Source organism: Psittacula echo, assembly GCF_963264785.1.
Source record: "Psittacula echo genome assembly, chromosome: 22".
NCBI classification, from domain to species: domain Eukaryota; kingdom Metazoa; phylum Chordata; class Aves; order Psittaciformes; family Psittacidae; genus Psittacula; species Psittacula echo.
The window spans coordinates 3,050,976-3,072,404 of NC_137758.1; the positions used below are offsets into that span (position 1 = coordinate 3,050,976).

Consider the following 21,429-nt stretch of genomic DNA (forward strand, 5'->3'; position numbering starts at 1 on the left):
AGGTAAGGAAGGGTCTGTGCAGAAGACCCCTGGGTGATGCTCTGGAGGTTTCCCCACACTTGGATACCCACAGGTCCCTCCCAGGGTGACAGCTCAGCAGCCGTGGTACCCACATCCCATGTGGCCTCAGCTCCCTATGCCCATACTGATGCGCCAGCCCTCACCAGCTTGGTTGGCATATCCCAGCCATGCAGCACCACACTGCACATCACCCCCCCCGGCAAGCACCTACCCAAAATGCTGGGTGCCCACCTCTGTAGGACCTATCTGCAGTCAGGCAGCAGGGACTCCTGCTTTCCTCTGCTCCCAGTGCAGCCCTTCAGCCGAGCCCCCATCACATCGGGGGGATGCTGCGACCTCCTCTTTGGTGGCAACCAGCCCTCCTGCATCCCCCCCGGCCCCGCTCAGTCCGTCAGCACCACCAGCTCGCCATCACTCTTGTCCTCACCCTCTGAGTCCTCCTCCTCGCTGTAGCGGAACATCTCAGCATCGGGCACCGAGTGCCCGTCCTCCCCTGCATCCCCTTCCTTGAGGCTGCGGGTGTTGACAATGACGGGCATGCTGGGCTCCATGCTGCGGGGCAGGTAGTGCTCCATCAGCTGCATGCCCACCGGCCGCGGGTACAGCACATCCGAGGAGCTGGGGGGCATCTGGCTGCCCTGGGGCCTGTGGGATACGGGAATGCAATCAGTATCCGGGGGGATGCTCCTCACCCTGCTCCCGCTTGGATGGGAGGATGGGATGCATTACCCAAGCACGTAGCCCTGCCGGGCATCCTGCCTCCGGTTCCTCATCAGTGCCTTGTACTCGCCCACCCGCAGCCGCTTCCCCTCCACGATGCAGGTTCGTTTGGGTCGGGGCTTGTACTTGTAGTCGGGGTATTTCTCCAGGTGCTGCCGGCTCAGCCGGGCTTGCTCCTCGTAGTAGGGCTGCTTCTCCTGGTTCGTCATGGATTTCCAGCGGGATCCTGCATGGATGGGAGCAGCGGGGCGATGCTGACACCCTGCCTGCTGCGGTGACCCCGGCTCCCGGCCAGCACAGCCAGTGCAGGAGTTGATCCATGCTCACACCATCCCCTGTCCAAACGGCACATGGACTGGCACACGGCTGCCCCATGCTTCTCAACCCATGGCTTTCCATCCTCTCCAGGCTATGGTGAGGAGGTGCTGTAGCTGCAATAGGCTGTGCAGTCTGGCTCGCACTGCCTGACCTTTACTGTCACTGTCACCAGCACCCTGGGCAGCCAGGGTGGGAGAGATGGGAGATTCATCCCTTGGGGCTGCAGCTGGCCCAGTGTCCAGTTTTGGGAACAGGAAGACAAGCTGGATGTGCTTGGAGATCCTCAGAATTCCTGGTGATGCTCAACAGTCAACAGGACACATCCCTGAGCATCCTGATGGGATTACGGAGTTCTCCGGCCTTGGAGCAGGGCTTTGGGCTGGGGATCTCCAGAGACATCCCCCCATCACCTAAATCCTCCTGTGAGCCCCTGCGTGCCCCTTGCCTGGTGTCCTTCACCCTCTAGCATGGCCCAGCTTCCCCAAGGAGCTCCTGCCCCACAAGCAGGGTGGCCCAGGTAAACTGAGGCACAGCAGCAGGCAAGCCTGGGTGTCCTCCACCAGCTCCTTGCCCATGCACTCATCCATCTGCAGGTATCCCCCCTGCTCAGTGTGCAGCTCCAGCTACTTAAAGCCATGGACAAGATGCAACGAGCAGCTCATCACCCATTGTGCCCACCATGGGGGTGCGGATGACAGCCCCGCACTGCCATCCCCAGCACTCACCCAGGATCTTGCTGATGCTGGAGTTGTGCATGTCTGGGAAGGCCTGCAAGATCTTCCTCCTCTCATCCTTTGCCCACACCATGAAGGCGTTCATGGGCCTCTTGATGTGGTTGTTGTTCCTGGATTCCGGAAAGTGCCGGGAGCCTGCGAGGGAAACCAGAGGATGCCAGGGGATGGAGCAAGCACCGGGTCACACCGTGGTGCTCTCAGCCATCCTCACCATCCATCTCACAGCTCAACAGAGCCTCATCCAGCCGGTGGGCAGGGGTCTCCTCCATCCGCTCCTTCACCGGGGAAGAATCAATCCCAACGTGGTCCTGCAGGAGAGAAGAGTCAGGAACCAGCTCCAAGCCCACAGATGGAGACCTGGGGCTGGTCTGCGGATGGTGAGGTGGGGAAAGGGGACGGTGACCATCACCTTGCGGTAGGGGTTGCTCAATGATCCATCCATGGCTCCGCTGTGCCCGTGCAGCAGCTGCCGCGCATCCTGGATGGCTTTGGTGATGGCATCGCCTTCACCCAGAAACCCTGGTGGGACACTGGCACCATCAACACCAGCATCCAACACCCCATCCCACCCCAGCAACCACCATGAGGGCACCCACCCACCCCAGGGACAAGGGACCCCAAGGTCCCCTATCCCTGAGAGATGGCATGGGACCATCCATCAGTGAAGGCAGTGGAGAACCCACCCAGAGGCAGGTTGGATGGGCTGGTCTGTAGGTCCCTGGTGGCCCCATGGCTCGGTGTGAGGGGCTGGCAGCCGCTCATCTTCAAACTGGGCGAGCTGGAGGCACTGGGGAGGTCGGATCCTTTGGGTTTAGCTGTCAGGTTCAGTGGCTGCGAGGTCTCCTGGGGCAGAAGGGATGCGGGGGTGATGCGCAGCCCCTGCAGCATCCCAGCGCGGGTGATGGAGGGGGTCTGGGGCTGTACCTGCATCTGGAGGTGTCCCGAGCCGGCGGGTCTCTTCAGTGCAGGAGGAGGGGGGCTATGCAGTAACTGCACCGGGTAATCCACTGCTGGGGACAGAGCAAGAGGGGTTGTGGGGACAGGGACAGCCCGAGGGGCTGGGGCAGCGATGGGGACCCCACTCACCTGGTTTGCAGGGGATGGGCTGGATTGGGAGCGCCAACTGGGAGTCAGGAGTGACAGGGAGAGGCTGGTGGCTGGGGGTGAAGGCAGGAATCATGACATAGGGCATGTTGACCTGCTGGAGGGAGAGGGGACAGGAGCAGAGACAGCATCATGGGACACTGCGGCGGGGGCCATCCTGGTCCCCGGAGGCTGCCGTCACCCTTGCAATGGGAATGGGGATGCACAGAGCGGCGTCTCCCACCTTTACCTGGATCTGTTGCTGCAGGAGGTTGATTTTGTGCTGCTGCTGGATGAGCTGCTGCTGCTGCTTGGCGATCTGGCAGGGGGGAGACGGTGGGGCTCAGCCCAGCACCCCCAGTGAGGGCTATGGGGAGGGCCTTGAGCTGCCCCTGAGCCCCTTCAATAGGCATAGGGAGAGAAACAGGCTGGGAGGGACAGTGTCATCCCCACCCAGGGGTATCCCATCACCTGCCCTTAGCATCGTATGGACCATCAGAGAGGGAAGATAGGTGTTCAAAGAGCAGAGAGCAGGAAGAACCCAGTGTGGTTTTGTTATGTTAAACAGTGCAATTCCCATCTGCTTTGCCCCTGGTCCATCCCAGCACCACAGAGTGAGATGGGGAATATTTGGGATGAGGGTTTCTGGGCAGAGAAGTGATGCTGCCCCCCACACCAAACCCGCCACCACTGCCCAGGGACCCTGTCCTGGTCCTTGCACCCACAGCCAGCAGATCCCAAAGGGATCCCAAAGGGGTGGATGGTTCCCAGGCTGCCCAGAGGGACCCACCTGCTCCTGCTGCTGCCGCGCCAGCTCCATCTGCTGCTGCTGCTTCTCAAAGAGCATCGTGGCCATGTTCTTCTGCTCCGAGTGGGCCGTCAGGAGCTGGTCCCGCAGCGTGGAGAGCTGGTTGATCATAACAAGCAACTGCAGCTCCTTCTCTGCCAGGCTCTCCTGGGTTCCTGTGGGAAACCAAGAGGTCAGGCGCTTGGGGAGGGTGAGCAGCACCGTGCTGCTGGGTGATGCTGCTCGGTCATCATCTGCACCAGCCTGGAGAAGAGAAGGCTCCTGAAGGGGAGACCTTATAACAGCCTGCCAATACCTAAAGGGGCTGCAATAAACCTGGAGAGGGGCTTTGGACAAGGGCCTGTAGGGACAGGACAAGGGCAATGGCTTTAACCTGCCAGAGGGGAGACTGAGATGAGCTCTTAGGCAGAAGCTCTTCCCTGTGAGGGTGCTGAGGCGCTGGCCCAGGGTGCCCAGAGAAGCTGTGGCTGCCCCATCCCTGGCAGTGTTCAAGGCCAGGTTGGACACAGGGGTTGGAGCAAGCTGCTCCAGTGGAAGGGGTCCCTGTCCCTGAACATGGCAGGGGGTTGGAACTGGATAAGCTTTAAGGTCCCTTCAACACAAAGCAGGCTGGGGTTCTACGATCATCACCACTATTGGGTGCTGGTGGGTGAAGCATGGCCAGGGAATGGCTAATGCTTGGGAAGGCATAAAGAGGTGTTCATCAGGGATGCTCACCCCCAAAAACATCAACTTAACATTGACCTCACCTTTCACTTCCTTGGACTCCGCAGAGCTCCTGCCCAGCAGCCGCTCCTTCCAGTCACTGGACAGTAACTTCTCAATGGTTGGCATCACTGTCCATGCCGCAGGGACCGGGATCAGCAGGGCAGGGAGGAGAGGACAAGTGAGGCTCTGCACCACGGTATGGGATGGCTCCTCCCATCCCACAACGGCTATTTTTCCCATTTTTGGGAAAACACCAAGGGGCACAAAGGGACAGGTCCCAAAGGAACCTTTCTTACCCTCCTTCAAGTTCCTGTTGAAGTCCAGCTTGTCCTGGCTGCTGACGGCTGGCTCGAAGGCAGAGCGCCTGGGTTCCAGCGCATCGCCAGCGGGCGAGGGGGACTCCTGCCACACACAGTGTTATTGATGGGGGTGCCCCCAGGACGTGCTGGGATGATTGGATGCCCCAAGCCCTGCCCAGTGACTGCTGGACCAGGCACATTTCCCCCAGCCTGGCTTGAGAGCATCTCTGCTCTTCATGCTGCGAAGACTTGGATAGGGCTTGGAGCAAGCTGCTCTAGTGGAAGGTGTCCCTGAACATGGCAGGGGCCTGGAACTGGATGCGCTTTAAGGTCCCTTCCAACCCAAACCAGGCTGGGATTCTGACTGTTTCCTGGAGGTTCCTACTGTTTTAGACTGCCCAGCTCTGAGCTCTGATCCCCACACTGGGAGGGCTGAAGCCGATGCTCAGAGGGAGAGAACACCCAAAAGCAATGCAAAAGGGAGGCTGAAGGGATGGAGCCTGTGTGGAGGTGACAGGGCTGCCCCGAGAGCATCAACCACAGCCAGAAAGCCCTGGGGGAGCCTCAGGATGAGGAATAAACCAACCCCCCCTGTGCCAGGAGCCCATTGGGACCATGATGCCCACTGGGAACCCATCCCGGTCTCTGTGTGTGTCACAGACCCACCTGCGGTAGGGCCTGGGGGTCACTGCTGTCCTTTGGTGGGGGTCCCGCTGGGTCACAGGGATGGGGCTCAGTGCTGGGGGCAGCCCCCGGGGGGGTCTCGTAGCCGCCCTCCTTCTTCTCCTCCGTCTTGATGGTGCAGTTCACCATGCTGCCCGCGCCATCGAGCTCCAGCGGCGGGGAAACGGGGCTCCTCATGGACATCCTGCGGGACACAAGGGGTTTCAGCACAGGCACCCCTTATCCAGCCTGTCCCCAGAGTGGGTGGCCTGTGCTGATGGTTTTCCAATGGCAATGGACTTGGTTTTTGCCATGAGCTCTTATTCCTAGCTTCCCTAGCTTGGATTTGCAGGGATTTCAGGGGTTCAGATGGCAGAAGCCCCGGGGAAACAGACCTGCCATACATTGGGCTGTGAAGGGAATGGAGCAACAAAGCAAAGTCCTAAAGGAAGTGACCTAGAGATGGGATTTAAGGCAAATCCTGGTCCTGCTACAGCTTCTCTGGGCAACCTGTGCCAGCGCCTCATCACCCTCACCATACATTTCTTCCTTACATCTTCAAGGCCCCTTCAGGCACTGGAGCTGCTCTAAGGTCTCCCTTAGGAACCTTCTCTTCTCCAGGCTGACCCAGCCCAGCTCTCTCAGCCTGGCTCCAGAGCAGAGCTGAGAACATCCCCATGGCCCCCTCAAGCAGGGAGGAATAACAGGAATAGGAGACCCCCACCACTACCAGGATCTGGCTTGTGGGACCACAGGGGATGCTGAGGTGGGATGGGGACAGCATCCTCCCCATAGCCAGGAGCCCTGCGCTCTGCTCCATCCTACACCTTCCTTGCGGGGTCATCGGGCCCCCCCTCAATGAGTGCTGTGGGGTGGAGGGGCCGAGCCAAAGGGGCAGCAATTACACAACAAACAAAGCCCAGCTCAAGCTGCGAATTAATCAAACTGCTGAAAATAAAACCTTCCTCTCAGGAACTTCAAACAAAAGAAACGAAAACAACAAGGCCGGCTGGGTAATGAAAAGCCAGGGCTGTGAATAGGGGACAAAAGGAAGTGGAACAATGGGGTGTTGGACAAAAGCAATAAAGTAAAGGGAAGTGTGACAGCTCCACAATAGGGCACTGTGCGCGCCAGCCTTTCTGATCTTAGCGGGGCCTTGTTTAATCTCGGTTCCCTGGCCCTGTGCTGAACAAACCAGCGCTCCCCAGCCCCGCAGCTTCCTCCCATCATCGGCATCGCCCCGCATCCTGCACCGGCCCTTCCTGCCCAGCATCACCATGGCCAGGCCATGGTGGGGTGGGTGATCCGTGGCCACAAGCCCATCACCTGCCTCAGCCAAGGAGGAAGATGTACCCATGGCTCTGTTGGCTCCAAAAGGTGGGGTTCGCCCTGCCCCAATGCCCATGATCTGTGCTAGAGGTGGGGAAACTGAGGCACAGATGCATGGTGCCTACAGCACCGTGCCCTGGGTGCTTTCCTATGCCAGGACCTGAGGATGCATAAATGCTTCCTCCTTCCACTCTTTTTGGGGTTTTAAGGGCAAAACCCCCCTCCTCAATGCATCCTGCAGGTCCGCCCTGCAATGGGATGCTGCCCATGCACCCGTTCTATGCTGCAGCTCACGGTAATGCCTCCGGTGCTTTCAGTTTACCAGGCACAAAAACATCATCCCACTCCTCCGGCAGGTCACATTCCTATTGTCCTGAACCTCCCGGTGCCGCTGGAAGTTTACTCTTAAAATGGGGCTGGTACTTTAATAGGTTCTTTGAAAGGGGCCTCATTGTGGCTTTATCACACGCTCTGCCAAGCAAAAAAGGGAAGAAAAAGGAGAAACCGGTTCCGTTATCTCGTTACAGGGCTGGTGCTGGGGCTCAGGTGCTGAGCTCAGGGGCTGCCTGTAGCAGACAATAGGGATGGAACAATTGCCTTGGCACTGGGAGCGTAACAGATCTATGCCTTTAATGTTCCCCATTTAATGCAGGGCCGAGGGGGAGGCAGGGAATGGAGTTGGGATGGACCAAGGACCAAACCAGACCCATGGTGAGGACCTTTTGAGGAGCACAACAGGGACTCAACCCCACAAGCACCGAAACCCTAAAGCGCCCGTGCCCTGCGGGCTCCCCGTGCCTCCAAACCCCATCCCAGCAAGTCCAAGGGCCGGGATTTCTCAGGATGGCGACAGCTTTCCTTTCTCCATGCATACCCGCGAGCGGCACGTCCTGCCATTCTCCGGGTGGCCGTGCCACCCTTCCTGCCTGCCAGCAGATCCTATCTGCCCGTCTGTGCTGCTGCACGACAGCTCAAAAACCCAGGGAATGGGGGTAAGGTGCTAGCAAACCCTCACCCTGCCCGGCACCAGTGTGATGCTGAGGCCCCTCCAGAACCCAGAGCCTCTTCCCAATGGATTGGGCAGCGCTGGCTTTGCAAAGGAGGGCACCTGCCTCTGTCTGCCTGTGGCTTGGGCAGGGATGAAGCAGGAACAGAGGATTCTGAAACCCAAGCTCTTTGCAAAGGTATCAGCACAGGAGGCCAGAGAGCCACAAATACACCGAGCCTGCTGTACCGCAACGTGAGGAAGAGTGTGGAGCATCAGCACAGCCACCTTCATCAGCCCCATAGTGCAGGAATGGTCCCACACACTGCCCTATACCCCAGCACTGCCCCCTTGGGCTGATCCCACCCCAAGGAATAGCAAAGGGCTCCCACAGAAGGGCACTAAGGGGAGGTGGCTGGGGGAGCCCCAACCTGCCCATCGGGTTGAGCAGGGCAGAGAGGAGGTTCTCAGGGCTTTTCTCCTTCCTCTTTCTCCTCAGTCCCAGCAGAAATCTTATCAGTTGATGGATGGACAGATACATACAAACGTATGTATATAAGTACATAGATAGGTAGATAGCCAGGTGGATAGATAGATGATAGATAGATAGATAGATAGATAGATAGATAGATAGATAGATAGATGGATGTTCAGTCTGCATTACAGCAGACTCTTCCCTTCAGCATCCCAGCGTGGTACCCAGTTATCCCAAAACAAATCCATCCACCCCACGGCTGCATCCCGCCACCATGGCCTAGGTAATGAACCCAGAGACACACAGGGCACAAAGCCAAAGGGGAGCAAACCACGTGAGCAATCAGAGCGATGCCAATGAGCCAGGGCAGCGCAACACCATCACTGAGCACACCCCATCCACGTGCAGCGCTCACAGCCCCCGGCACCCCTGAGACAGGGAGGGCAGAGGGAAAAACAAGGCACACACAGACGTTGTCTTCTTCCAAGCAGGGCCCGAGGAATCCCGGCCGGTCACCAGGACAGACAATAGCCCATCTCCTGCCAGACGAGCGGGGCCGCTTTCCTGCCAGACTTGGAATGTCCTTTCCAAGCTGTTTCCAAGCGTTTCCGCCCGGCGTGCCTTCGCACATAAAAGAATGGATGGCTTCCTCCAGCGTGCCCGGGCAGGGATGGCCAGGGACAGCCGAGGAGAGTGGCCCCGGCTGCGGGAAGTTCATGGGGCTGCCATTCCCTCCCTGGGGATGCAGAGCATCCCGCCACGGTGGGTTATTCCTTGGGAAGGTGAAAGCAGGGATGCGGGCTGTGCCACCCGCAGGGATGGATGGGGATCAGCAGCACGCTGCTGAAACAGGTCAGAAAGTGCAAGACCAGGTTTAGTGCTGCTGAAAAAGCAGGTTTTAAACCCAGAATGCATCTGGATGCTGAACGCACTCAGCCCCAGCAATGCTGCCCTATGCGAGAGCCGCAGCTCCACGTGTCCCCCATGGGCAGCAGCACCCGAGGGACACGTGTCACCCCGCGGGGCTGTGTCACCCACCCGGGCGCTGCAGCAGCGGAAGCTCTATGTGATGCTTTCTGCATCCTCGGGTTGTTCTCAGCATCTCACCTGGCAGCGGTGGGAGCGCGGAAAGCCGCAACCTCCGTCTGCAGAGAGGCTGCTGAGAGCTCGGGGTGCCGGAAAAGCTGCAGAAGCAACACCAAGAAGGGAGATCTTTGGTGACAAGGAGGGGTCTGGGGACAGGAATGCCCCAGGGGGGTAGGAGAATAGAGCAAGAGGCTGGAACCTGGGTGCTAGGACCTGCCACAGCGCCCATGTGAGCCACCAGGCACATCCTACCCAGCAGTAGCCATCCCAAAGGGACCTCAACTGCCCCTTCTCCATCCTGGGCTCCAATGGGAAAAGCTCTGGCACCAGTGGGAGCTGGGATTTCCCACAAAACAGACCGGTCTTTGTGCGACCTCCATCCACCATCAGCTCCCTGAAGGATAACATCCGGAAACATCCCTATGGGGTCAGAGCAAAGTGGTGATGCTACAGTGAGAGCATCAGCATCATGGAAACTCCTGCTGCAGGAAGGAGCAGGGGGTCACCCCTGACATGTGCTACCCAGAGCACCCAGGTCCCCTCTGTCCCCTCCTCAACCCTATAAGCGATGTCTCCTCCTTCACCCTTGGAATTGCTCCTATTGCCGCAGGGCTGCTCTTTGAAGGGAGGGGAGCATCAATTCTCCATCTACTCAGCTGAAAAGCAGCAACACAGGTCTCCTATTACCGCACAGCGCTTGGAAGCTTTAACCCTGAAGGAATTACAGCCAGCTAGCACAGCATTTACTAATTCTATCCCCCAAAAGCCCAACCTGCCTTCCTCAAAGGCCTCCAGGCCATAGCCAGGACTGCTAATGAAATGCATATCTTCCTGATGCATGCTAGCAGAGGTTCAGGGGGAAATGGAATCAAGCCAGCTCTTCAAAACTTGAGGGGAGAGAGAAAATAACCCCTATTAATCACTAAATTCACTTAAGTGATCACTTGTAAGATAGGGAAAGAGATGAATTCAAAGGCTGCGGCAAGGGGAAGAAGAGGCTCTGGGATGCACGTACCCATCGCATGGGAGGTCCCAGCTCCGTGTTGGTTGTCCCAGGGCACCGATGGCTCCTGTGGGCACCAGGCAGATGGAGTCCTTCGAGGGCAGCTCTGCCCCCAGAGCCTCATCTCCTGCTTTTCTGTGTCTCCTGGAATAATCCCACTTGCACCTCACCCCCTCAGTGCCGTGGGTCAGAGGGACCGGCCGGACCTGAGGTGATGGAGACTGGGATGCTGCACATGGGAAGGCCCCTATGACACCAGTGAGACAAGCACGAGACATTGCCTGTGGGTACATGGGGCCATTTGATGGTTTAACTGGGCCACATCTCACCCTCTTACTCACAGTTTCCACCTTGCTGCTAACGCTGGTTTCTCGGCACCTTGTGCTGGCTTCTCATGAAGTAGCAGAGGGACACTCACTGCTGCCAAACACCTTCCTGTCCTACCATAAGGGATTACTCAGCTGCTCCCTGTTGCCCCCAGCAACCCAAACCCCATGGATGCCCCATGGACAAAAACCAGCCCAAGAATGAGATCAAACACCAAGAGGCAGCTGGATGCTTCCTTCCCCGGGTGTAAACTGGCTCAGGTCCTCACAGCCACGACCCAAACACATTTTGCCTTGAGAGGGATGGTTTCAAGGAGGGGGGAAATTAAACTGAATCTCAGGTGGAACTTCCTGGCTGTGAGATTTATTGGGCAGGGAATGAGCTCATCAGGGAAATGGAGGAAACTCCATCGCGCTGGAATTACTTAAACCCATGCAAAGGCCAGAGGAAGAAGGCGCAGGAATGATCCCACGTGATGGCAGGGAACCGCGCTGGTCATCCCCATTTCCTGGCCTCAAGACCACACAGTCTGCAGGGTGCACTGGGGTTCCTCCCTCCACTCAGTGAGGGTATTTTACCCTTGCAGGCGGGAGGGCTTCTTGTCCAGGGAAGGTTTTAAGGTTAAAAGCATCTTTAAGAACAGACCTGGGGGTGCTGGTGGGGCAAGGGGGTGCGGGGCAGGGATGGATGGGGCAAAGTGCTCAGAGAAGAAACTCCCCTTCCCTGCGGGTCTAAGCAGGGCAAAGCCCAAACCCCAGATCTTAACATTATCAGAGACACCCTCACCCCCTTCTTATTGCATCCCTCTCCTCTGCCCTTCCTATCTTCCCCTGTGTATAAGCCGGGGAAACATAGAAGCATCACATCAAACAATTGATACCACAGGCAGGAAGAACTCTGAAGAATGGGGATTTACTCCGAAGAACAGGTATTTACTCTGAAAAAACAGCTATTTACTCTGAAGAACCCAGATTTAAGCTTTCTCTCCTTTTTTTCCACATCAGAAGTAATTTTTATAGCAAGTTTCCTTTGGATGCAAAACAAAGCAGCAAATCCTGCCCACCTCGTGGGTCCCCGTATGCCGGGGTGGCTGGATGAGGCCCCACTGTTGCCAGCACCCCCAAGTGGGGTGGTGGATGCTTGGGGGCGCTCCCTGGCACCCAGTGTTGCTCCTTAGGGCTGCTCCCAAACCCCTTCCCATCACCCCAGCTCATTCCATCTCCCTGCTCCCCAGTTTAACCCATCCACACCAAACCATCAGCGGTGGGGAAGGAGCTGGAAAAGATCCGCAAACCCAAAGGGAATAAAGAGGGATTCAGGAGGCAAAGGACGGGGCCAACTCACCCTGGTAATGGAACGCCGTTAGCACCTCGTCTCCCTCCTTTCCTTGGCAGTTTCTGCCCTCCCCTCACCCGAAGCAGCCCCGGGGCTTTATCGGGGCCGAAATCGGTGTCGTTTTCGGTGTGATTTCCCTCACTCAGCGTTTCCAGGCAGAGCCCGGGGCACGTTTGACTTGGCTGCTCGGTAAACAACGCTTCCCCATCGCCTGAGGAGGGGCGAACCCCGCTGACCTTGTTCCTCCCCTGCTTCGAAGGGAAAGAAGCCAGGGGCTCAGCCTTTCCCCATGCACCACGCCAAGGAGGACGCACGGGTGAGGTCTGTGCCGTGCAGGACCCTAGGTGCTGTCTGGGTCCATCCCATGGTATCCTAAGGCATCAGCGGCATCCATCACCCCCTACCCCTGCTGAGCTTCCCAGTGCATTTTACACCTTCCGCTATTTTCCCAGCTGCCCCCAAGCTTTGGGAATGCTCGCATTATCCCATCATGGTTGCACTTGTGTTTGTCTAAGTGAGCCAGGCACCAAAAGGATGCTTGGAGCCAGCCCCGGTGCCTCTCACATGGCAAATAAGCCCATGGGAGCAGCCACAAGCCATGGGACACGGTGCCCAAAACCCTTTGGGATCCCTCTGGATGGGATCCTGAGCTGCAGCAAACAGATCCTTATGCCTGAAGTGCCACATGTTGGGCTTGATGATCTCAAAGGTCTTTTCCAACCGAGTTGGTTCTGTGATTGACTCTATGCCTGGACACGGGGGGACAAAGGAGCCACTTTGCCCTCCCCAGCTGCTGCCCATATTCAGTGCTGAGGCTCCAGCTGCTGGGGCCATTTGACATTTCAGCAACAGCTTTTTATGCTGGTGCAATGGGAGCTGCCCCACGAGGCGCCGGGGCCATCCTCACCCTCCCCTCTGGAAGCAAAAGCAGCCTGAAGGATGGGTCTGAAGGATCTGTCCCACAGCATCACATCCTCACCCTGGTGGCAGCCCTGACTCTCCTCCTGCTGTGCTGCAGCTCGGAAGAGTCATGGCTCGCTGAGTGTGTGTGGATGAAGACCCCCAAGGAAAATGCTTTGGGGCTCATTTCTCCCCTTCATTAGTGCGAGCTGTGGTCGCTGTGCTGGGGTTACCCATGGTTTAAAGTGTGGGTTCAGGCTCAGGAGGCAGCTCATGTCCACAGTGCTCTGTGCCCTGAGCTGAGCATCCTGCAGCAGCAACGGGGCTCACAGCCGCCATCAGTGGTCCCAAGGGATGCAGCCGCAGCGACCCTCCAAATCACGACCATCCTGCAGGGCTGGGTTCACACCGCATCCCTCCTCTCCCCTCTCATAAAGCCCATGGAACCCTGGTTGTGCAGCCAGGCTCCTCTCCTCTATGGGAGCAGAGACTGGGAACGAGCTTCTACTGCTCCACCAGCATCATTTTCATTGCACAATAAGAGTGCAGCAAGAAGCTGCAGCCCTCCCCATTAGCACCGGGGTATCCAACTGCCCCTCAAGTGCACAAGGGGCTCTTTGTGCCCGATGGCACCTGTGTCATGTCTCCCCCCTTCCCTGTTGTATCCCATGTATCCCGATTTCGCCTGCGGTTCCCAAGCTTGGGGCTTTGGCAGCTCCTGCCTCCGCATGCTGTGTCCCAGTGTGCTCCTGTATGGCTTAGCAGAGCTGTGGGCAGGAACAGTTGCTCTGCCTGCACAGGCAGGAACAGGCAGGAACATGCTCACTACGGTGCTGTGCTGTGGGTCTTGGGCAGCACGGAGAGGACAAGGGGGACCAGAGGTGTTCGGTGCCACCCTGAAGACCCAAATCACAACCTCTGTGAGAGGCAAACACCGCTCAGCCTCTGAGGTGCGGATGGGTTCTCCAGCCTGCAGCCCTGGGGACCAGCCCCGCATTAACCCAGCAGCTCCTGAAATCCCCGTGTCACAGCAAGAAAAAGCAGCAGGAAAGGTCCCAAAGAGCCGCTTGTTGGGAACCGAGCTCCCCATGGGCAGCAGCACCCACACAGGGTCACGCAGCACAGCCTGTCCCTGCCCATACCCACTCGTGTGCAAGCCTCTGCCCCAGGGGACCCGCTTTCCGGCTGGGCGTGCAAGGTAGAACAATAGGGCCGAGCCCTCTATTGTTCCAGACAAAAGATAAGCCGGGCTTTGGCATTCCCTACTCCCTCGTGGGCAGCAGCAGGCAGGCAGGGCTGGCAGCCAGGGCACAGCCTTTCCTACACCCACATCAGCTCACTTTTAGGAGGTGAAGCAGAGGGGATGGTGCTGATGATGAGCTTCACACGCACCCCCCCCATCCTGCCCTGCAGCTTTGTCCCATGGTCCCATTTTGGCCCCAGTGTCAGGACACCAGGGTGCCTGCCCAAGCCTCTCCACAGACCCCGGTCCTGTCATCTCTCCATGCAGAGATGCTTCTCGTCTCCGCATCCCACAGGGATACACGGGGGACATGCCAAGGGATGGTGGAAGTAGGGATAAGGGTTGCGCAGCACTGGAGCAGCCATGTTCTGCCACCCAGCACATCAACAGCCTACAAACCAGCAGCAAACCGCTAGCAACACCCAGGCAGAGACAGAGAGGAAGACTCTGGGGCACGATGAGGGCTGCTCACTGCAAACCCACATCCATCGAGGCACCCAAGAGCTGTGCTGGGTGACAATGCTGCAATGGGTGCTGAGTACAGCACACGGCCACACTGAACACAAGGGGTTCACTTTGATGTCCAGTTTCTGTTTCTGCCTCTCACCTGGCAGCAGTGGAAGGTGCAGCCCCAGCACCGTGGTGGAGGCAGAAGCTGCTGCAGTGATGGCGATGCCGCTGGGTACCTGCTTCTCTTTCTACCATCATCTCTTCCTTCCAGCTCATGATAGCCCCATTTTACAAGTGAAAGGCCAAGAGAATGGCTTTAACCTGCCAGAGGGGAGACTGAGATGAGCTCTTAGGCAGAAGCTCTTCCCTGTGACGGTGCTGAGGCGCTGGCCCAGGGTGCCCAGAGAAGCTGTGGCTGCCCCATCCCTGACAGTGTTCAAGGCCAGGTTGGACACAGGGGCTTGGAGCAAGCTGCTCCAGTGGAAGGTGTCCCTGTCCCTGAACATGGCAGGGGTTGGAACTGGATAAGCTTTAAGGTCCCTTCCAACCCAAACCAGGCTGGGATTCTCTGATTCATTTTACATGGGCAAAGAGGTTCAAATGCCCCCACCCGGCTCGCTGCTGCCCCACTTGCTTTTCATTCGCTTTATACTCTTATCCTCTCTCCTCCCTAACACACAATGAACCGCCCCAAGCTGCCTCCAGCAGATTTGGGCCTGGGCTCGTGGGTGCTCGCAGGGGTCTTCAGGAGGCTTTAATGATGCGCCACGTTATCTCCTTCCTCTATGATAAGAGGCCAGGAGCCACCAGACCACATCTTCCCTAACAGTCACATGCTTGGAGCAGGCCTGGGTGGTAATGGAGCATTAAATGATGGAGAGGCAGAATTCCAGCTATCTCCCATCCATCGCCCAGCCCAATTTGCATTCCTCTGCTGCAGGGCTGCAATGGCAGGGAAGGGAGCTTCCCTCTAGTACCACATTCATGTGGGTAGCTTTCCTTTAAAGGGAAAACATCACATTGGAGCTAACAGCAGCTGCAGAGACATTTGGGGTGCATGGGGGGCAATGGGGATGAGGCTTTTGCAGCAGCTCCTTCCACCCCAACAAGCTCCAGTGCACTTGTACAGATGCCTTGTAGAGGCAGATTGAGCCTCTGCATCCCCTGCTCTGATACTGTACTGACCCATGCACACAGTTGGGGTGTTCCACACACACAATGAGCCAGGGTCCTGCATGGCCCCTGCACCGAGCTGGGCAGACCAAGGGCCCTTGTTTGGGGCTGGAGTGGTTCCAGCTTGGGACATGTGGCCCTGGAGCAGGTGGAAGCAGAGTGGGAGGAAGGGAGGGAGGAGGCAGCGCTTCCAAATAGCAGAGAAATACCCCAAAGTTGGTGCCTTGGACCCTGGCAGCCAAGGAGCCCGCGCACACACAGCACCCGGAGTGAGCAGCCTCCATCCACAGCAGCAGAGCACTCCTGAAGTTACCCCCAAAAGGCACCGGATGAGGGGTAAAGCACAAAAAGATCTTTTCCAACAGACCCGTCATAAACTGCGCTCATTGAGTTCCCTTTGACGTGTTCCCGACCGGGTTAAAAAGTGGTGGAAACTCAGTGCTGCATCGCGCAAAACTCCCGCGTGACCCAAATCTCCCTCAATGCAACGAAACCAAAACCTCCTCCGAGTTTGGGAAGAATAAAGCAGCAAAAGCGCTGGAGAGCCCAGCCCTGCCCTGTCAGGGGTGGCTGCGATGCTGGAATGGACCTGAGCTGGGAACACCCAACCCTAGGGCTGCCCCTGGTCCAGAGCTCTCCCTCCTGCAGAGGGGGTTTTGACCCATCAGGGAGGGATAAGGAGGTGATGGACTTAATCCTGTGTTAATGCTTGGGCTCAAAGACCTCAAACCTCTTTGCCAGCCTCAGGACTCCCTGGTTCTATGAAATGAAAGTGTTTCATCACTGGTCCTCGGCTTGTCAGAGCAGCGCGGCCGCAGGAGAGAACAAAAGAGGCCGCCCGCTTTCTCCAGCACATCAGTTGCGATGCCCTGCCCGGAGTGGGTTATTCCTGCTTTAAACAAACCCATTTCTCGAGGAAAAGAAGCAGTTTGTGCTTCATCAGCCTGGCTGGGAACTTCCCGGAGCGGAGCTGCACTGACAGCGCATCTCTCGCAGCCGCCTGGGAAAGGCTGGCCGTCTCCTCGGGAATAGCAGCTTTCCTGCTCCCTGCACTTCCACGTGCTCGCACAAAGCCGGCCCGACACCGACCCACAGTGAGTGTTTGCAACGGGATAAAGCCGGAGCATTTGGAACGCAGCATCGTGGCGGGCAGGCAAAGCAGGGTTTGGGCAGGATGGGCTGTCCCCAACCCTCCCAGTCTGCAATGGGACCCCCAAAAGCAGAGCTACCAGCACTGATGCAATGCCAGCTCCCCACCAAAACCCTTCCAAGTTTGTTTGGTTTTGCTGTACCCCAGGGAACAGGAAGGATTCCCAGCAGCGCCTGTGGGATGGCTGGGGACAGCAGAGGTGACCCCAGCTTCCCCTGGCAGGCAGCAAAGCATCCTATGCACAGCCCATCGGATCCCACAGGGATTTGCTCCGCCACCCCATCCACTCACCGGAACACCTCCAGCACCCCAAGGATGCTCCGGCCAGCAGCCACCGCATCACTCCAACAGCCAGCATGAGCCCTGCCATGTCCCCAGCCCGGCCCTGAGCACTCACAGAGCACCAGGTCCCCAAAACACCCCTCAGCCCATCCCTGGACCTGCTCCAGTGGGTTCCAGGAAGGGAATGGGCAGTGAGAGCAGGGACAAGGGCCCCAGGGAGCCCAGGAGTGTAAAACTAAACCCACTGCAAGGCTGGATTGAGGGAAGAACCCGTCCCCTGCATCCCGGAGCGCCAACAAACCCCCTCCAGCACATAGCAAGTTTACGATGTGCTCCATCTCCCCTCATCCCAGTGTGCCAGGGCACGGCTCCCCCGGCGCCCCTATAGAAAATGGATGTGCGGGCAGGGAGACAAGAAGTCCAGCAATTCCCCCCAGGACATGCTGGAACACAATTGGATGTCAGAAGGACTTTTAGGGAGGGATGATTTGGGTGCTCTGATTTAGATGGGGTGAAAACAGCAACGGGTGGAGCTGAGCTGCCCGATGGCACCAAGAGAAAAACAGTTGGTAAAGATTTGGGATCTCTGCTCCTCTTACCCTGCTCCAAAGGGATTTCACCCCGACACGAGGTGCCAGATCAGATGCGAGCCCCCTGCCCATCCCGAAGGAAACAAATACACACCAAGGGAGATGCTGGCGAAAATGTGTTTCTCCCAAAATGATACAGAAACTGCCTCTAGTTGCCCATGTTTTCTAAAGGACAATGGTTATTTTTAACACAAAGCCCCCAAAATCGCAGGCTTTCAAATAAAAAAGCACTGTATCAGTGTCAGCAGAATGGATTCTGTACCAAATTAAATTGAACTAAAAGGAAATTGCATGAATTACAAACACGAGCTATTGGCTCAATAGGAGAGTAACTGAGTGATATTATCTGCTCTGTGCTGTGGAGGAAATCACATTAACTGAGCTAATGGTCCTTTTTCACTCCTAAAATCTATTACTCCAGCTTTGCTTTGGAAGTCAAGTGTTTTCCATGCGCAAGGTACTTCACAAGATGTAATCGAGACTCAAACAATACGTAACCACGGTCTGCAACGTGTCCTGGGCATCATCCCCCACTGGCACCGACCCCCCTGCACTGAACACTGGGAATGAGGAGGTGGAGGTGGGAAGCAGCAAAGCTTTGTGTTTAGTTGTGCATTTCACAGGGAATCCTCTCCCCGAGCCACGATGCAGCTCCTGACGGGCTTTCACTCTTCCCACCGCTAACTTTGTCCATGTGGAACTGCGCAGGTCCCCGGGGCCATGCTCCATCTCCCACCCCGCTGCTCCCCTTGCACGCTCGATGGCTGTGGGACCCCTTAGTGCAACCCCCTCGGCCTCAGCCCCCCCAGTTCCCAAACCTGGCCAGGATGGGTCGGGGACACAACTCCAAGGCACGGGCAGGACCCACCATGGCTGCTGGGGAAGATGGAACCTCAGTGACAAGGTTCATCCGCTCTTAGGTGCCAGCATTTAGTGCTGACCCCGGTCTCTGTCGCTGCTGCCTGTTACAACAACCCCCGACAAACACCCGGCAAGTTTGGCTGGAGCAACACTGTCACAACAGGCAGAGCTCGCTTCTCCCCAACAAACGTGCCTCGGAAAGGTGACAGGAGATGCACGACGAGACAGGGGTGTCCCATGTGTGCCATGGAGTGGCCGGGGATGAGGGATGGGGATAAGATATGGATGCGGACGAGATACAGGGACCCAGAGCACCGCAGGGTCCCAACACCCACACACAGCCCCAAGTCCCACGGACACACACGCGGTGGCCAGGCCCTCGGTGTCCATTTGTGCCTGCACAGCGTGCTCTGACCCCCAGAGCCGTGTTGGGGGGGGGCCCAGCCTCGCACCCCGCTGCCCCTCGTATCCCCGATCCCCAGCACCCAGGAGGGGCCCGGGGAGGGGGCAGGCAGGACCCAGCGGGACCCACAGCGAGCAGCGGGAAGGGGCAAGAAACCTTGGGATGGGGGTCCCAAGGAGGCGGCTTCTGGGAGCAACCCACGGCAGCAGGGCCAAAGACCGGGTGGTGGTGGTGGTGGGGGGCTGCCCATGGTTTAACCCCTTACCTGCCGACCCTCTGCCCCCGACGGGGGGGTGCCCATGGCTTAACCCTTTGCCTGCCGCTCTCCCTGCACGGCTGCGCGGGGGGCTCTCGGAGGAGAGTTCGCAGCCCCTAACTTTGCAGCGGGGACAGGGCTGTCGAGAACGGGTCCTGAACACCCCCCCCCCCGGCCTTCCCCTTTTCCCTTCTCCTGTTTAAGTAAAGGCGCTTTGGGGGGGTCCTGCCACGCTCTCCCCAGCCCCGCTCCGCAGGGACCCAGGGGGATGCTCGCTGCGCCGGTGCCCCACGAGCAATGCCTGTGCCCCCCCCGTGCCGTGCTCCCCACCCCGTGCCGTGTCCCCGGCCGCACTCACGGCTCCGCAGCGCTGCGCCCCGCTCGCCGCTGCCGGTGTCGCCGCTGCCGCCAGTGCCGGTGCGGGCTCCGCCGCCGTCGCCGCGCCCGGTTCAGCTCCGCTCCATGTCCCCAGCGCCTCCGGTGGGAGCTGCCCCGGCGCCGGGGGGAGAGAGGGAGCGAGGAGGAGGAGGAGGAGGTGAAGGGAAGGAGGAGGAGGAGGAGGGGAGGAGGAAGAGGAGGAGGGACACGGGTCCAGCCAGCCAGGAGCCGGCTCCGGGGCGGCCCCTCTGCCCCGTCCCTCCCCTCGGGACCCCCAGCCCCGCCGGGGGACCCTCGAGTGACAGCGCCGGGAGCCCCCGCGCTGCGCCCATCCCCTCCCTGGGGTCCTGCGAGGGGCCGAACACCCCCAAAGGCTGGGAGACAACGCGGGGGAGCATCGCGGGACCCCCCCTCCCACCCGCTCGCAGCGAGGGGTTGGAACAAAGCCTGGCTTGCAGAGAGAGCCCTGGTACCGCAAGAGAGACCCCAAAGCCTCGTCCCAAGTCCGCAGCACCCTCAAGTTGTGCTCAGACCACCACGGCCACCATGGGCTGGAGCACAAGGGTGTCACGGAGCAGGGAGAGCAGCGGGCAATGGATATACAGGCTTATGTTGGATAACCTGGATAACTCAGCTGGAACATCTACAGTGAAATAGGGCCTTGCATGAGGAGCTCACCCCATGCACCCCATAGCCCACCAGTGGGAATGCCATCACCTGCCTTCCCAAAGGAAAAGAACCCACTTCACTGGGAGCCAAATGGTGCCGCAGCTGGAGAGGAGGAGGTTGGTTTGGCCAAACAAATGTTGACAAAGTCTTTTCTGTATGATGAAATCTTCATCACATTACATCAACATGGAAAGAGAACTGTTTATGTGTTACCAGCGGGGAAAATTCCCATTGACTCCAAGCAGTTTCCTTCCCCACACCAACACGGCAGCATTGGGAAACCAAAGGCAGCACCCCCAGATCCAAAACCACCAAGGAGCTCAGGGGTACACGTTCCTATTTCACTGATGGAGAAACTGAGGCCCAGAGAGGACACAGCATTCCCGGGGCTGTGCAGCAAGCCTCACACATGCAGCAGGGCAGGATGAAGGCAGCTCCCCTGCACCAGCCATCACCCCCCCTCCCCACTTTGGGGTCCTGGCTGCCTCCGGTGCCATCCCGTGCCCCAAAAGTCGCAGGAGGGAGATGGTTATCATTGGCCGAATGCACAAATGAGCCCATGGCAACCCCTGAGCTGCTCCAGGGGCAGGGGGAGGTGGGAATCGCATCCTCAAAACCAGACAGGGAAACAACCCACAAAGGGGCCGAGGACCAGCACAAGGGAGCCAAAAAAGGGGGAGCAGGAGCTTTGTTCGTATTGCCATAGCAACAGCCCGGCCGGATGGACTTTCACTTTCCTTTCCTTCCTCCTCATCCCCAGTGGCCCTGGTGGCATTCACAGGGCCTGGAGTGTCCCCCGCCAGGTCCAGCATCACCTTCCAGACTGGAGCTTCCATGGGTCCTGTCCCCATCCTCGCTCTGCTCCTCCCCATGTCCAACTTCCAGCCACACCACCTGCACCCACAGCTCCACCTCCATGTGAGGCATTCCCAGGACCCATGGGGCAGCCCCAAGCTGTACAGGGCATCCCCCAGGACCTGCTGGGCACCCCAAGGACCTTCCAGGCAGCCCCAGGACCACAAGGCATCAGGATGGATGCGATGGGAACAGTCCCCATCCTTTCAGACAGTGTCTTCCGGGCCTCACTCCGCTCCTGCTCCATCCCTCTCTACCTGGCTGCTCCAAGCAATGCTGCTCCCACCCTGCATTCCCTCCCTGAGCTTTCTGCTTCTCTCAGCAG

At 58.3% G+C, this 21,429-nt stretch overlaps 1 protein-coding gene across 1 annotated transcript; it reads right to left on the bottom strand.

Moving 5' to 3' along the window:
• Positions 1-404: 404 nt before the first annotated feature.
• Positions 405-19,567, bottom strand: SOX13 (SRY-box transcription factor 13; the record flags this gene model as incomplete). Its single annotated transcript, XM_080632959.1, has 14 exons — positions 19,561-19,567; positions 5,358-5,559; positions 4,689-4,794; positions 4,434-4,520; positions 3,667-3,839; positions 3,127-3,195; positions 2,880-2,994; positions 2,718-2,800; positions 2,477-2,636; positions 2,203-2,312; positions 2,005-2,101; positions 1,785-1,928; positions 751-967; positions 405-666 (listed from the first exon to the last, which is right to left on the bottom strand). The coding sequence occupies exons 2-14, from the start codon at positions 5,556-5,558 to the stop codon at positions 405-407; spliced, it is 1,824 nt and encodes a 607-aa protein (XP_080489085.1). The 5' UTR covers position 5,559; positions 19,561-19,567.
• Positions 19,568-21,429: the final 1,862 nt, after the last annotated feature.